The sequence below is a fragment of the Filicampus tigris genome, chromosome 21 (assembly GCF_054856515.1).
Source record: "Filicampus tigris isolate MCC_2025a chromosome 21, RoL_Ftig_1.0, whole genome shotgun sequence".
NCBI classification, from domain to species: Eukaryota; Metazoa; Chordata; class Actinopteri; order Syngnathiformes; family Syngnathidae; genus Filicampus; species Filicampus tigris.
The window spans coordinates 5470524-5487079 of NC_141237.1; the positions used below are offsets into that span (position 1 = coordinate 5470524).

A 16556-nucleotide genomic window follows, 5' to 3' on the forward strand; every position below is an offset into this window, starting at 1 on the left:
GACATGACGAGAGGGTGGAAGAAAGTGTGTGTGTGTGGGGGGGGTTCTGCAGGTGAATGAAAATGAGGGGAGGGGGCATGCGATGCATCTCTCGGCCATCTGGAAACTGTCACCGGGGTTCTGTAAGATCAGTGATAGGGTGGCAATCGCCAAGTAACATCCATCCATCCATCTTTTATAGCGCTTGTTTTGGTTGGTTCTCCGTGCACAGTAATGACACAGACAGTATGTATATATATATGTGGTGACACGAGAAACTATATACAAAAGAATATATTTGAAGAAATACAATTCAAGCATAATGGCCTTAAAACCAGGCGGCACGCTGAACATCCTCTATTGAAAATGTGCTGAAAGGGAACCTAAATTGTACGCCATGATTGCAGACAGCTGTAATCCTTCGGTAGAAAAAATATATAATATAATCACACTCCCTCCCCCCCACACAAAAAAAAAGGGAAGTACAAAAGCAAAAATAGCGCTTTGAAGATGGGAAATGTCACCCGGGTGCTTTGAAGCTCGTCGGCTCCCTTTTGTTTCCCTACACTTGTAACGCACTAAAACCACTGGCAGGGCAGCGCATGCGGGGGCCAATTAAGTGCACAGGCGCCATTAGTAGGCAAAGAACATACGCGATAAAAAAAGAAAACCAAAACATGGTCTTGTATTGTTCTTTGTGCAGAAACACCTGTATGCCTACACCTGCTGCACTATCCAACAAATATGTAGCCATCTCTTTTTGTTGAATAATAATAATCATAATTTCTACAAAAAACATAGGGCCCCTAAGGGTACATAGATTGCAAGAAATGTTGTTTTATTATTCGATGTGGTGAGTGGTGGGCCAGCCGGTGCCTCTGTAATTTTCGCTCAGAATTCCCACTGATGACATACTGCAATTGTAACGCCAGGAAAAGTAACCTCATATTACACTGAACCTTACAAGATATTTGAGCTTTTACACCTAGTGGATTTACAGACCTTCAAGACATTTCTCACTTTGAAAAGATCCACCCATCAAAAAAAAAAAAAAAAAAAATAGTGCTTTTGTAGAACGAGCAATTAGGTAATGTGGTCATAATTGAACATGAGTAACACTGCTGGCAGTTAATCGGGGGACTGGAATGGTCTTATTCCATTCTTAGACATTATACTATACTTTTTAATTGGGGGAAAAAAACTGCTTCTACGATACACTATATTACGCGGCAATTGCGATCCAAGACAAGCTTTAAAACAGCCTATTGGAAGATTATGAACATTTTAGACACTAAAGAGGTATTTGATCCCATTAAAGCAATACACCTCCATCTCAACATGTTGCTTTTGGCAGTGTATAGTCTTTTCAACTACTTAATATAGAAACATTAGTTCTAAACATTAGGTTTGTGGTATCTTCCAGTTGGCAGGCCCCCAAGGTGTACAATCTAAAACCATCAGGGCACCTCGTTTGACGAACATTTAGGGATGTTGTCGATTTAAGTCCATCTGTTTGGGCCGTTTAACGTGAACGTAACGTTTGAAGTGAAGACGTGGACTGCTATGCTAGCTTTTCTAGCTAGCAGCTGGCTGGCAAGATAGCAGCCTTCCACTTGTGAACTAAATATAGTTTTGAGGTTTTATGTTTTGTAGTACATTAGTAGATAAACTGTCGGGATGATTCGAGGAGTTTAATTTTGAGAAAAGCTGTGGTCGGAGTGGAAGCTGAAGTACAGAAAAGCAATTCCCCACCATCACCAAACACAGTCTCGCTTTATATCAGATCTTTTTCCATTTTGAGTGTTCAGATACATTTAACGTGTGTTGAAAAAGTGTGTTTTCAATCAATTTAAATGTGTTTAAAGTATGTGGGAGAGGTACTCTAACCTACCGATGGTCCAGGGTATTCAGTTGAGGATGCCAATGTTTTTAACATTGTTTCTGGTGGGTGTTGTTAATGGTTTACAGCGAGGTTAACGTTATTTCCCCCCCACCCCACCCACCCCTGCCGAATTGGACAGGGGGGCGTGATTGAATCAGCACTACATAAAGCCCTGTCGCGAACTCCTCCAGAAGATCATCTTCACAGCTTCTTTCAATTTAGCATAATGGGGGGTGGTGCATTTTTTGATATCATTACATTATGAGTCATAGCAGGGAGATGGGGTGATGCTCGTTTACTGGTCTGTTTGTATGAGCTGCTTCATAATGCGGAAGAAAAAAAAGAAAAAAAAAAGACGGCGTACAAGAACCCGCTGCTCTCCACATGGTAAGAGCCATCAGCGAGGCGGCGTTCGATGCGGGAAGATGAAGGACGGAGAGAACAGAAGAGATGAAGGCTGAGAGGGTCGGCACGGAGCGAAAAAAAAGGAGGAAAAGGTGGGAGCCGGTGGGGGCCGCCACTGAAGAGGAGGTTGGATTTTCTGCTCAACATGGTGCTTTAATCCCACCGTCTCTCTCCTGCTACTCCAATCTATGGAGCCGTGACAAAAACTCAAGGAGACTACTAAACATAGCATAGAAGACAAGGGGCCTCATACACCGAGCTTTAAAGTAATGGTGGGAATGGATGCTTGTTGCTTTGTCACTTGGGTGCTCTACTTCTCTATTTACTATGACAGCGAACGTCTATTTATTGGTTTCACCTGCTATAGGTGAAAATCTCCAGTATGTTTTTAAACTAATTGTACCCCCTTCCCCACATTTTGACAAGTTTCAATTTCTCAAAACACACGTTTGAAACACACTGGAATCATGTTTGAACGCGACGAAAAAAAACAAAGGATGAAATGTATAGAAAGAACTACGTATTGATTTGCGACATGTAAGGTCATTGCAGTATGTATACTATAAAGATGCGTTAAAAACAGTTGCTGCAAACCGCAGACAGTTGCAAATCAGGGATTTTCACAATGTACAAAACGGTTTGTGATATAGCAGGATCATAGATTTGTTAGCTTAGCTGGCTAAAGTTGGGTAGACATGTAGCCGCTTTTAACATCCGAACCAAATTTTTAAATGTGAGGGAGCCACCACAGGATGGGGGGGGGGCGAAGGGGCTGGGGATGGGGGGAACACCATGTGTGTTGCTACTGCCCTTAAATAACAATTATCGGTATGTATGGTTGGTTGCTAGCCAAACAGTAACAAATGTTCACGCTAGCCTAGCATTATTCCACAGATCATACATTGCCGCAGATAAGATTGGTGATTTTTGGCAGATTTGAATCAAATCTAGCCTTAGCCAGAGCCTGCGTTTTTTGGGTTAGTTTTGGAAACAACCACAATAAAAATTAATTGGGAAAATTAACAAGGAGAGTGAACAGTGAATTACTCAGTTTTTTGACGGCTTTCTCTGGTTGGAATCAGTTGGTGGAAAGTAGTTTAATTCCTTAAAATTGCTAAAAGTGAAACAGAGGACAATTGTTGTTTGTTAATAATCTACACCCTGTGTTATAAATCATAATGCAAGTGAAGCCATTAGGCTGCCATCCCGCTTGGCTCATCCGGAAATGAGCTCACGACGTAAAGTCTTCAGTTGCGTTTTTTATTTCTTTATTTTTTTAAATGGCAGCTCTGGCTTTTACCCAGAGGAGCTCAATTACAACATTTGGAGTTGCGTAAAAACCGGATCCCGGCAAACGGGAACAGTTTGCACCAAATAAAAGAGGTTGATAATTAGCTTTGCTTCCACAATCTCGATGAGTGTGAATCTTTTGAGACATTTGCATCCACAAATGTTTTCAATCAAGCAGAATCATAATGAGGATAAATAGACAACATCCACTGATGATTAGCCGTGTGGATAAAATGCCTCCCACTCATCCAATTCATAGTCCAATTAAAGATTAGTCATTTAACAAATACGCAACACAGCTTTCTGATCTTTTTTCCAAGCAATGGCCAAAAATCAAATGCGTCTGTACTGGTTGTTTTCTTTGCTTTTTTGCGCGTCATTCAAACGTGGGTCAATATGGCAACGCATTACACTTGCTACCCATCCAAAAAGCATCATAACAGCAACACACGCACCAGCTAATGAATTGACGTTAGCACAACAAATCACATCAGCCTGACGCTAGCTTGCGCTTCGTTTGTGCCAGCAATTATGTGGAAAACTCTAAGCTTGCCTTGAAATTTATCACAAGTCAGCTGTCGAGTACCATTATACTGTATGTATGTGTAAGTTACGTAAAGAGGACTTACCGATGATTGAACATCGTGTGGTGAACATGCATTTGAACGTTTGACAGACAAGTAACGCACCAATTTTCATCCAGTTTCATTTTGTCAATTAAAACTCGCACACGTCTCATCATGTTTTAGTCGTCAAAGGGACGTGTTTAGCCACCGTCACGCTATCGTCGCGAAAACAAGGGGCATCAATGAAATCGCGTCTCATTTAATGGCGGGAACACACTTGGAATTCCTCCAGACACGTGCATTAACACATTAATATGTCATCTTTATGCTATTTTCTCCAGCCCAACAATGCATATTCATTTTTTTGGGGTCTCCCTGGTTCGCTCCATTGCTTCAATTTGCGTTGCAAGGCGTTTCTCATTTATCTCCCGACATTTGGAGATAGCTCGGTTTCATCCACTAGAAATCACTTTCAATTATTCATGACCATTTCCCGACAAATACCTCGGAGATGGAATTAGCAAACAAACAATGCCAGGCGACACTAATCCCGTCTACGGGTGAAGATCCTTTAATGCACTAGAGATCTAGCTAGCTGTTGACAGGCACCTGTTACTGTCTTGAGCTTCTTCGCAGCAGCCATGTCGACACAGTAAACATGTTTACAGGAGCAACGCTGAGGTGAACACTCGAGTGTGGCGGAGAGGAGTAACGAGGAGCAGGAGAGCATGGAGAAGCGGCAAAGGAAAGGGGAAGAGCATGACGGACGAGGATAAACAGGATAAAAGGGAGCTAAAGACACTGCCCGAATCATTAATCGTCTGGAACATTCTCGGCTTCTTGGTACAATAGAAATGTTTCCACATGACAACTTTCCTGTAAGAGGCACACAGTGAAAGACTGTCTGATGAGAGCTCACTCTCTCCAGAGAGTTTAAAAAGAGAGGATTCCCAAAGAGCTTTTTTTTTTTTTTTTTTTTTTTTTTAATAATTGTCAGAAACAACTCCCCGGGGAGTGGTCGGTTCAGAGAATAAGAGGAGAGTCCAGCTGGAATGAACCATCACGGCCTCGGAAGTGCTTTCACAACTTGAGCTGGCTTCATCTGGTCCGAATTCATTGATGGGCAGCGATTCGGCTCCATACTACACAATAAAAAAAAAAATTCTAGCCAACCCAGATGTGTCGCGGCAAACCAGGTGAGACCGCTGTCTTATCTTACTGGACACATGAGTGTTAAAAGGAATCAAAGTGCAAAAACGGGGTTTAAAAAAACAAGGAAAATTGGTCAGATTTTATTTTCAGCGTTGAAGTGCTGCACACCTACTGCTAACCTATGATAATCCCGTAGTAAAGTCATAATTACAGTAAACATGTTAACATGTTTTTAATGCAACAGAGTGGGAGAATTTTGTCTCGGATGTTAAATTTCCCAGCTTTGCAGGATACACACTTGCGACCTGTGTACACCAGAACATGCAAGTCATTTTCTTTTTTTCTAAAACCACGTCCAAGTGCACAAAACTTTACAAATGTGACAAAGTGAACTATAAAAACCTTGGTTTAGTGCCTGATTGATTAATCGGCCGGCTAATACGATCGGCTGATATGGCCACTTCTATAATCGGCATAAGGCAAAAAATAATTACATCCCAACATTCAAAAGAAGTATTTTATGCTACCAAACCATGTTCCTATAGCTTTGCTAAAATTGTGGACTAACTAACAAAAAAACGCTATTTAATCAATGGCAACAACTGAAAAACACACCCAACTCGTTTTTTTTCCAGACTAGATAGAGATTGTTGGAATATTTCCTTGTTGGATTGGCTCCCATTGTTACCGGCAGCAAACTACGCTTCAAGACCAACACCAAAACAAACCATTTGACGCAGCAGCCACAGAGGAAAAAACTTTGCCCGGCTACAAGCAAGCAGCAACACGTGTTCTTTCCTTCTTACGGCACGTCTTTGTCAGCTCATCAATGCATAAACGTTCGGCAAAAGACGGAAAACGCGGAGCTTGTCGTATCGCATTAGCGTCACCGTTCGTCAATGTGTGTGTGCATCTGTCCGTCTTTGTGCGCTACGTGTGCGCGCCCTCCAGCAGAAGGCGGATGATGCAAAAGAGGATGGAGTGTATGACACACATGCTCGCCTCTATCGAACGCACACTCACAGAGCCGCCGGCAATGGAGGAGAAGAGACCGAGGAAGACTTTGATCACCGAACTGAGCACATTCAAGCACTCAAGCAGAAAGGGTGGTAGCCAGCGATGGGGAGGAGAGAGGATAGTGCCCAGGGAGGGTCGGGATGAAGGAGGCTTGTTTTCTGACCTCTATGCTCACTGATACAGATGTTCAGGGAGCGGACACAGTACTGTTTATTATTTAAATAAAAAAATGGAAAAAAAAAAAATCCATTTCACCACGGCGCGTCACGGACAACAACAAAAATGTAGGCGAGAAAATGTAATTCTCACTTGCTTTTTTTTTTCCCAGCCTCTGGTGGTTTGTTGGTTCAGAGCAGTAAAATATCACAGTGGCAAAATGGAAGCCCAGCAGCTCAGATGGGCCACAACAAGCGGCCCCAACACGGCCGACTTGTAAAGCTCCACAGATGAAGCACTGTGCTGTTTTCGCCAAAGAGAGAGCAGGTAATTATCATTGGCATTTTGACAAGTGTTCACCACAGTGAAGGTCAACTCTGTCTGCGTGGGAGATCCATGCTAATAAGCTCAGCTGGAAGAGGACCAGCACTCAAACGGCGGCCGCCATTAATGTGTCCGCTGCATTTTCACATCAAAAACAGCCTGTCACTGTGCATGTGTGCATTCACTAGCAGATCAGAGCTGTAAAATGGACGTTCTCACGTAAAACAGGTATTCACTGTGCATTTAAACCACATACTGGCCTTTGAATCCATTACAGTATTCCAACTCTTAGTCTCAGTTCAGCATTCACAAATTCACAGATTTTTTTTCAGGAACCTGTGCCCTGTTATTTGCTGGAAAACGGACGGGTCCGCTGTTGTTTGGCCCAGGCGAAAGTCTCGTCTTAAAGAAAATGATTGCTTTGGCGCCATCTTGAGGCATCTCATGGACAAGGACCTATGTTGAAGCGAGGGGAGGAGCTTCATTTAGTCAGGCCATAGCCTTGTCTAATTCAATAAAGTGCTTTGCTGCCATCTGGTAGCATCGCTGAGCAATTAAAAAACTGATTTTCGCTATTTGTGGTGTGAGCACACTTATTAAAACATATTCTCTCTCCTATCCTTCCCAAACTTGTCCATGAGTCAGAAAGTGCTATATCAGTCTATCAGTAACCTAACACAGTAGTAATCTTAATTACTGTAAATATTTGCCTGACCATAAACAACTTAATTGCGCGCTGTCGGAAACTATGAAGGTAGTGCAAAATAATAATAAAAGCAGCCACAATAGAAAGTGAAATTTGAGAATAGAACCAGAACATAATTGATAGTGACCTGCAAAAAGGAACAAATCCTAGACAATGGCTCAACGCATCCCTGGACTGCTTTTAATATTTACACTTTTACAATATATTTTGAGCTCCCAGGCAGCGGGCTCCTCAGGCATGTGTTATATAATCACTTAATGACACGGGCCAGAGTCTCCAGACTGAGGCCATGCAAGACTGTCCAAGCCAAACACCAGACTGTGGCGATTTCTGAGGGAGACTGCAAGTTAAGTCAGTGGGAGCTGGGCGAGGACGCTCCTTTTGTCTCGGCTGTCACGCCCGGATGACCCCTGAGCCCCTCTGAGGCCACAAAGGCCCCCAGAGGCCAGGCGGCAGCAATGAGTCTGCGGGCCCCCGGGCCGTGAGAACCCCGGCCTCCGGTCAATGAAGGCTGGGAGGCAGGGGACCCCGAGAGCAAGTGGCTGGGCCATCTGGAGCAAGCGAGCAAGAGACCCTGACACACGGCTGTCACCCCAGGGAGGCAGGCAGAGACATGCACGCAGACAATATCCTCCCCCGTGTTGCTTCCTCACACTTCAGTGATGACAGAAAGGAGATCTGTGAGAGTGAGCTTATTATTCAAACAGGCAGAAAGACGTGTTCCTCAAAGGCGACACGTGATGGAAAATCCATGGACCAATGAGAGAAGATAATGCCTTCCACCCAATGAGAGAGAATCGTGATACAGTGAACCTGCGCCTATTCGAGGTTCATTATTCTCAAATTCACTTTTTTTATTTTCTGTCAAACCTATCCTCAATATTGGCTAATGGCATTAGATGGGAAAGTAGTCATTGGGCTCAAGGAAGCCTGTTGAATTAATACAGCATACAGTAACTCCTCTCCATTGCGGCGTTTATATTCCAGACGACCCCTGCAATAAGTGAAATTTGTGATATAGAATAACCCTACTTAAATACTCCCAAGGCATGTTTTCATAGCATTTATAATAATTTACAATAATAATACAAACATCTTCAAAAACATTATATTGAGAGAGAGCAAGAGCAATGGATAAGACTAAAAAAATTACAATACAAACTGTATTAGCCTATTACCGGTAGTTTACCGGTCCCTCTATGTGTTCACAGCAAACAAATCCTGTATTTCCAAACAAACTAACTTATCTCACAATATACATAAATAATGATGCCCAAAGGTGGACAATATAAAATGAACTAACATCAGTTTCTTTGTGTAGCCGTAAAAAGCAGGATGAAAGAGGATTTGCAATCAATACACAATAGTGTGCCGCCGTTCACTGTTTTTGAGCCGGGTAGAAATGGGGGGTGCGCAAACAACTCTGTTGGGACGTTGAAGGTGTCTTTAAAATTAGCTTCAAAAGAACAACATTTCAAGGCCTTGGTCATGATTTTAAAATGCTCTGAGATGCAATCGATATGAAGAAAGGGCGACTTGATTTCCAGCATCTACCGGAAGCAAAGTCTAATCAGGAATTTCATAAAATGGCGGCTGCATGGTGAGACTGAGCAAAGAGTCCAAGAGTTGAACAGTAGGCTGGTGAGATAACTGGTTTTCATGGCACAGTATGAACACAGCTGCACAAAAATAAAAATCTCACGCAAACAAAACGCACACACCGACACACACAAGGCCTTGTAGTTTCGATAAAGCGGCAGCTTTCCCTTTTGTTTTGCAGCCGAGCAGGGATTAGGCAACGCGCGTCTTTGTCCTGCGGTTTTCCAGTTGAGCAGAACACAAGAGCCTCTACCTCCGCTAATACAGTCAGACCTCCCAGCAGGCCTTTCACCAACGCTGCCGCTAAGAACCTGCTGCCCAAAAGATGCTTTTCAATGAGTTATCAAATCTCCTCAATACTGTCCGTGCCTTTCAACCAAGTCTCTTTGTCTCGTCTTTTCAATGGGGCATTGAGCACATCAAAATGGAAAGTGATGGGCAGATAGATGGACAGCAGTATGCGGCGCAGCCATATTAACCTCTGTCAAAGAATGCCGGGTACAGTCAAGGTAGCGCCAGCGGAGGTTCACACTCGTACAATGTGTTTCTGTATCGGAACATTCACCCACGCAAAACTGCAGAAAACTAGTCGAGTATAAAGAATAGAAGCATAGAGCTGATAGGTCTATATCAGGGGTGGGCACTTTATGTGTTCCATGTATATGTCTCCATGGTACAACCCACCTGATACAAATGATAAGGATCATTATCCAGCTTATGCAGATGATGCTGATTATATGATCCTTTGTGTCATGTGTGTTGCAGCAGGGAGAGATGGAGAACAGGCAGGATACCAGCCCCCAAGGGCCGGAAATGTCCACCCCTGGTCTATATGGTCTGAAAGCAACTCCCCACTGAATTCAACCACCACTTATTTAGACATACTCTAGGTTTTATACATGGGTCCGAGGACCACAGTAACACAATATGAATGGGCATCAGTACAGAGTAGATATCTCACGTGAAGGATAAAGAATATATGACTGCGAGTAGTGTTGTATTGAATGTCTGAATGTGTCGCTGCACTGTTTGTGTTCAAATATAAGTTGCTTGAAAATATGCGTTCTCCAATGTGTTGGCATTGGAATTAAGCTAGCAGACTAAAGTCCAAGCTTTGCGTTGGATTTAAGTACACAAGAACTCTCGTTTAATTTGACACTAAACTACAACAAACTCATTTAAGAATGCTTCACCTTCCTGATGCATCTCAAAATATATCAGTTGTCAGAGGCCAAGCGTTGGTTTGGTGCAGCTCCTCTCACTAACACAATGAACACATATTCCAGATCATGTGATGCATAACCCAACCAGAACAGCACCAAATTTGCTTACATTTCGAATCTATCAAAAACGACTACTGTACCTGTCGTAGAATTTGGAGTTAACATTTTTTGAAAATTCCGCCTCAAAATTTTGCAATCGCGCAAAATATCATCAAAACTTTCAAGACTGTCTAAAGTCTCCCCACTGCCCATACAGTTCAGCTATGATTTATGTCACAGAAGAAATACAATCAAGCACAATCTACTCTTCTGATTACAGCAGTTTCAGTGCTTGTGGAGCTGGAAAGAAGACTACATTTGTCGCTCCATGACTGCAATAAGGCATGCTGCGCGGGCTCCCAGCAGCAGGTTGAGGCCAGAATGCAGCGTGGGGTTTTGATGAGTTCATTAGGAGGCCACGTCATTTATGCACAGTCACACAGAAGCCAAAGGTCAGCCGGGATTACCCAGGTGGCCACTGCATGTGGGCGTCAGTTTGATTTTCAGATTCCATTTAAAGCATGCTGTTGCTTCACAACCTGGTACCCACTTAAAAAAAAAAACACTCCGGAAAAAAAATAAATAAATAACACGCTGTCGCCATGTTGCGTCCGAGTCACCGTCGAGGAGATATTCGGAGCACTGATGCAACAGAACAGGATTTGAACTGTGTATTCACTTTGCATCAGTGCTAATATAAGAGGTGGGCGGGTAGGAAGTGCGCTCATTTCACACTGTGATGGCGAGGCGGTAAGGTAGACAGGAAACGAAGCTCTGGGATAGTTTGATCTTAAAGGTCAGCTAGGGCGCAAATGTTGCCGTTTAATATTTCATCCTTGTCGAGGCTTCGCATCCGTTGTGAATAACGGCGACCAATTAGAAGCGGGAGTGAGTTTGAATGGTTACCGATTGCTATTCAGGTGGGCCGAGATTCATAATTCATCAACATGGTCAGGCGGACGATCATGTTGACTTAACATTTGGGCTGACATTTCAGCCTCGCTCAGGCCTTTCATTAGCGCTCGCTACACGCCATCTCATCAAAGTCCATCAAGCTGGATGGGGGGGTGGTGGTGGTGTTGGGGGGGGGGGGGGGTATGTAAGGGGCTAGAGAAAGGAAGAATGTTGAGGAAAATGGCAAATGTTGTGAATCGTGCCACTTTTACAATGGCTGGAATGTACCGTGGAAAAACCACGGCACATCAGTTGAAAGGAATAGAATTGCGTCAACAAACAACTGGAGAATGAGGACTCCCGTACTTACGTCGCCATTGTAAGCTGACACGTTTTATACGAGGCCGAGAGTAGCACGAACAAGGTCGAGAGGTGAGCGCATCTCCTCCCTATTCCTCCTCTTGCTAGCATACTGAATACGTATTTAGTATTTATCACTAAAAGTTTCAGTTTGCCAATAGCACTGGTGAACAGCAAATTTTAATCAGAGATGGCTTTACGCGTCCCTAAATGTATTTTTGACGCTGATTTAAAAAAGCTCTTTGATTGTTTGTTTTTTAAAACTGACAAATAAAAGCTTGTGAAAAACGAATTTACCATGTTGTAATTTATAGCAGCCTGTGACATTTCAGAAGTAAAATCCACCTGTTGCTGAACCTACCGGTAATCCTTAACTCATAAATATTACTTCATATATATCAGTATACTATATTGCGGATTTCATTGTTACTATGAAAACCTGGTGTGCTGAAGGAAAAAATGAAGGCACAATCAGTGCAGACGAAAAGAAAAAAACATGGTGGGGGCACAACCATAGACTAAGATGCATGAAAAGTGTTCGAGGTGAGCGCATGTCTCCTCTCTCTAGCACAATGAATGCACATTTACTTTAAGTCCAACGATGCAAAACCCAAAGCAGCTCAAGTTGAAATATTGATCGCAGATAAACGTGATGACTAACAATGGTTTTGCGAACAATTTGAATACACAAATCTGAAACACTATTGTTTCTTTGAACTTCAACTTTCTGCAATTCTGACAAATATTTGTCAACAAATGTTACCCTTCAATCTATACATCTCATCCAATGTCTCTGCAATTCGTTTCAATCAGGGAAATGTGGGCCGTTGAAAAAGTAGTCACACAGTACGAAAAAACTGTGACTCTCACCCCTAGGCAACAGTGACATACTTCCAGCACCACACTGGATTTTCCCATTTAATCCCTTTGTTAAACAAACAAACAAACACTGCAAACAAAAGGGTGACGGTGAGTGTGCATTGTGACTATATTCTCTCATCTTGTCTACTTTCCACACAGTGAACCAAAGATCACCCACAAATCCCGATCATTTTATGGAATTCATTCTAGAAAGAATGAAATAGCTACACTGAATAACGCTTGGTGCTAAATTAGACACGGAGTTAAATTACAAGAGAGTAGGGGGGAAAAAAAAAAACGTAAAAATTGTTGTGATCATAACAAAAAAAATATATTTTCACATTGAGGAAAATAATCTGCGCGCTTGTGCCCACTGCTTTTGTAGTGTTTGATGTACTTGAGATGACCAAAATAGTAAACAACACACATAATACTGCAACATACAATGGCGAGTTTCCACCCTTAATCCTGAAAGATGGCATATAAACAGGATTGACCAATGAGATGCATGGCGCCAGTTCACCCTTTTATGAGCAGATCAGGGAAGAAAAATCACTCTCACAGGGTAATCAGTCAGGTTAATCTTTTAGAGACATCCGATAATGGGGCCTTTGCAGGCTCTGTTCAGAATGACGGAAGAATGATCAAATTAGGCCAGATTATCGCCATGTGTGTACCCCCCACTTTGGTGGTGACTAATCATGTGTATTTTTTTTTTACTTAAACAGTCCAGAACAGAGGCAAATAAATGGAACGAGTACTCTGTAAAAAAAACTGGCCTTGGAAAAAAAAAAAAAGTCTCAAAATGATCGAAAACAGAACAGGAGAGTGTTTGCTACATTTCTTGAAACAAGTAAACATAGCCTAAAAAAAGGCACCAATGTTTTAACACTAGTGTATTTGTCATTTGACCAGCATACAAATGAACAATACGCTTTTCTCTTTTCATTTCTGCACTCAAACCTAAAAATGACTATGCCGTCAGCCCACTCTAGTTCTCAGTGGCCCATTTTGCCTTGATTGGAGATAAACTAGATTTGAGTTTTTGCAGGGTAGCAACCGGCTCCTTTCGACATCCTTCCATTCGTCTTCATAAAGGAGGGCAAATAATGTGTTCTTAAAGCGGCCAATGTGTGGAGAGTGGATGTGACTCCTCGGTAATGGATGGTCATCTGTCACCGCGGTGTTAATAATCTTCGACGATCAGGGTTACAGCTTGTACAAGGATGAGAAGCGGCCGTATCAGGAGAGACTAATCTGTGTTCTCATTTACTCAAGCGGCGAATTGACAGTGTGGGGAAAAATAAGATGATGAATGTACTGTAGTAAGTGACAAAAAAAAAAAAAAGAAAAAAAAAAAGGCCGCACTCTTACCTGCAACTTGCACCAGATCTGCTGTGGTTACATTGGCGGGGTTGGGCCCGACTCGGAAAGTCAACGCCGGACCAAGAACACTGCAGGAAGACAGATGAAACGTCGCTTACATTTTCGTTTTGACCAGGAGGAACAGCAATGAAATGTGTTTCTGTGGGGAAAACTGCATCTCAAGTTCAGCTTTCTTGTGACGGTGCAAAAAGCTAAGTAACTTGGCTCCATTTAACCCTCAGGAACCTGCCGATGTACATACACACTTTGCACTTACTCGCCGCTGTCCGGTCAAAAGTCAGCAGCACACTTGTCTCTCCCTGGAGCAGAATAAATGTTTAAAGGTCCCCGAGCTTGGCCGTCAAGTTAAGGCTAACAACCGTGCTCTCGGAGTGGAACAACTCCCTGCAGTGCACGGGGAAAATAGAAAAAAGAGAAAATGTGTATCTGGTGGATGTGCATTACATTTGAGAACATGTTAAAATCCCAAATGAAATGACAGTGGTGGTGAAAAACACTTTTGTATCTAAAACTATTTTTCTCCATTAAAAAGAATGGAAATGCCGTGAATCCATTCCAACCTCCCCCCAAAATAACAAAAATGCTTGTACAGTGTTTTAATAAGAAAAAAAAAAAAGACAGTACAGTGGACCTCTGCAAAGTCGCGTTTCAGCACTTACGGGTTCGCATATTTGCAGATTCATTTTCCACATTTTTAAAAACATTATTCAATAATTTGGTTGTCGGTTTGCGGTAGCCAACCCTTATTTTTCACTGACAACGATTATTGGTGATTTAGCAGCATTTTTTTTCCAAGATTTGTTTGGGTTGAAAAAAAAATATGAATAAAAACTATGCAGTTTTAAGTACACATCTAAATCTCTTAGTTTTATGTTTAGTTTGACAGTCAACATCAAAAGAGTGAAAATGAACAGTTTTTATTTTTTTTAAATACTTTACTCATTCTAAATGACAAATTGCTGCATCTCCAATTTTTGCTTACAAATCAGAGAAAAAAAAAAATCAGCTGAGCGACAACTCGTACCTGGAAATACTCGTAAGCGGGCTCACTCTTATCTCAAGGCATCATGGTATTTCCTTTCAGACTACGTCACAGATTCTACGACACTCACTCACTCCACCATCAGTCACCTGCACTCTCCCAGGGCTGCGAGCAAAATATGAGCCAATACTTGCGGACAGATGGACCCAGCCATGCAATGATTTGTGAACACCATCCCTCACGCGTGTACATGCGCGCACAGTTCTAAGGGGGGGAATGCCCTTCTCTAATGCTTCACCTGGGTTCTATTTGCTCTTGTAAATGTCAATATTTCCGCAGTCTTCGTTCCCCTTGGCCGCAGATCTCCGAGCATCTCAAATTGAACTGGTGTCTTTTCCTTCCAATTTCAATGAAGTAAAGAAGGAAACACAAGCACAGTTGAATGGGGCGGTGGGTGGCGGGGATTGGAGTCAAGGATGATAAGCTATCTAGAGGACTTCACACTTTCTCCTGTGTTATCGGATGTGTAAGCATGGACTTCATATTAGCTCCGCTGGTGGGATGTGATTAGTGTGTGTGCGTGTGTGTGTGTGTGTGTGTGTGTGTGTGTGTGCGCGCACATGCAGACTGAAGGCCAGCGGAATTGTGTGTGACCCACTCCCCCTAGTGCCTGAGCTGGGTAAAGCCCTTACGTCATCTCAATAGAGGCTCATATCCCCCCCACTCTCAGCCAATCATATCTTGAAAAAAAAAAAACGATCACCGCAGGCTTGACTATCTTAAAACTCCAGCCCCTTCATCAAAATGTCCGCCTCGCCTGTTTGTCACATCTCAGCATCTCTCCCGCCGACTCCTTATCGGGGGAGCTTCAGAAAAAGAGCTGGCACGCAAAAGCGGGGCGGTGCGCTCTGACCCAGCTCCCGAGCATATTCAGACAGGGGGACGTTTTCAAACACTCACCTGCCGCGGCCTCACGGCGAGCGGCACAATGGGCTCGCGTCGCACCGCGTCCTCTGTCTGGTCTATTTCGACTAGAGGAAAGGAAGTCGAGAGTAGGAGGGGTGGGTGGGGGTCCAACAAAAGGGGACATTTTCTTCATTTATCTTTTGGATGGAACAGTGTCCGCCGCTTATATGCCATCCTTAATAGACTGCGGTTGAGGCATATGAAGCCATCAAATGCAGTGGTGCAAAGTATGGGCAGACATTTTTGGGGGGAATCCAAGTTTCGCTATCCGGAGCAGGGCATGATTTTTATTTTTATTTTTTTAGGGGCTCAGTCCCTCTCCCCCACGACTAGAGGGGGTTAATCGTAATCATATAGTAAATATTTTCTTTGCATTGATCTGTTCAAGTTTACAAAAACAATCTTTGTTACGCGTTTTAATAAAGATAATAGTTTATTGCAGAATTTAAAATTTCCCCCCAAAATATTGGCTTTACGAGTTATTATGGTACAGTTTTAAAATGGGGAAAAAATGGCTGGGTGAATTTTTGACCACAAGTTGAATCAGTACTTCTAGCATTTTTTTTTTCCAAACACAAATATTTGGACTTTTCCTTCTGTACCGGGGGTGAGTACTTTTGCCACATCTGGCCATATCAGCGGCTCCTCATTAGCATACAGCTAGCGCTCGTCACATGCGTTAGCATCAGGGTTGATTAGCGCTGATGTGATATGGCAGCTGTAATAACAGGATTAACTCAATCAGTGCCGGGCTGATGACATGTCCCGG

At 42.8% G+C, this 16556-nt stretch overlaps 1 protein-coding gene across 1 annotated transcript in view; it reads right to left on the reverse strand.

Annotated features, from left to right (window-relative positions):
* Positions 1-16556, reverse strand: part of ptprn2 (protein tyrosine phosphatase receptor type N2) — a 115136-nt gene that overhangs the window by 76333 nt on the left and 22247 nt on the right. Inside the window, exon 10 of the mRNA XM_086020114.1 lies at positions 13828-13907. Coding sequence (XP_085876240.1) covers positions 13828-13907 — 80 coding nt within the window. The remainder of the gene's footprint in view (positions 1-13827; positions 13908-16556) is intronic.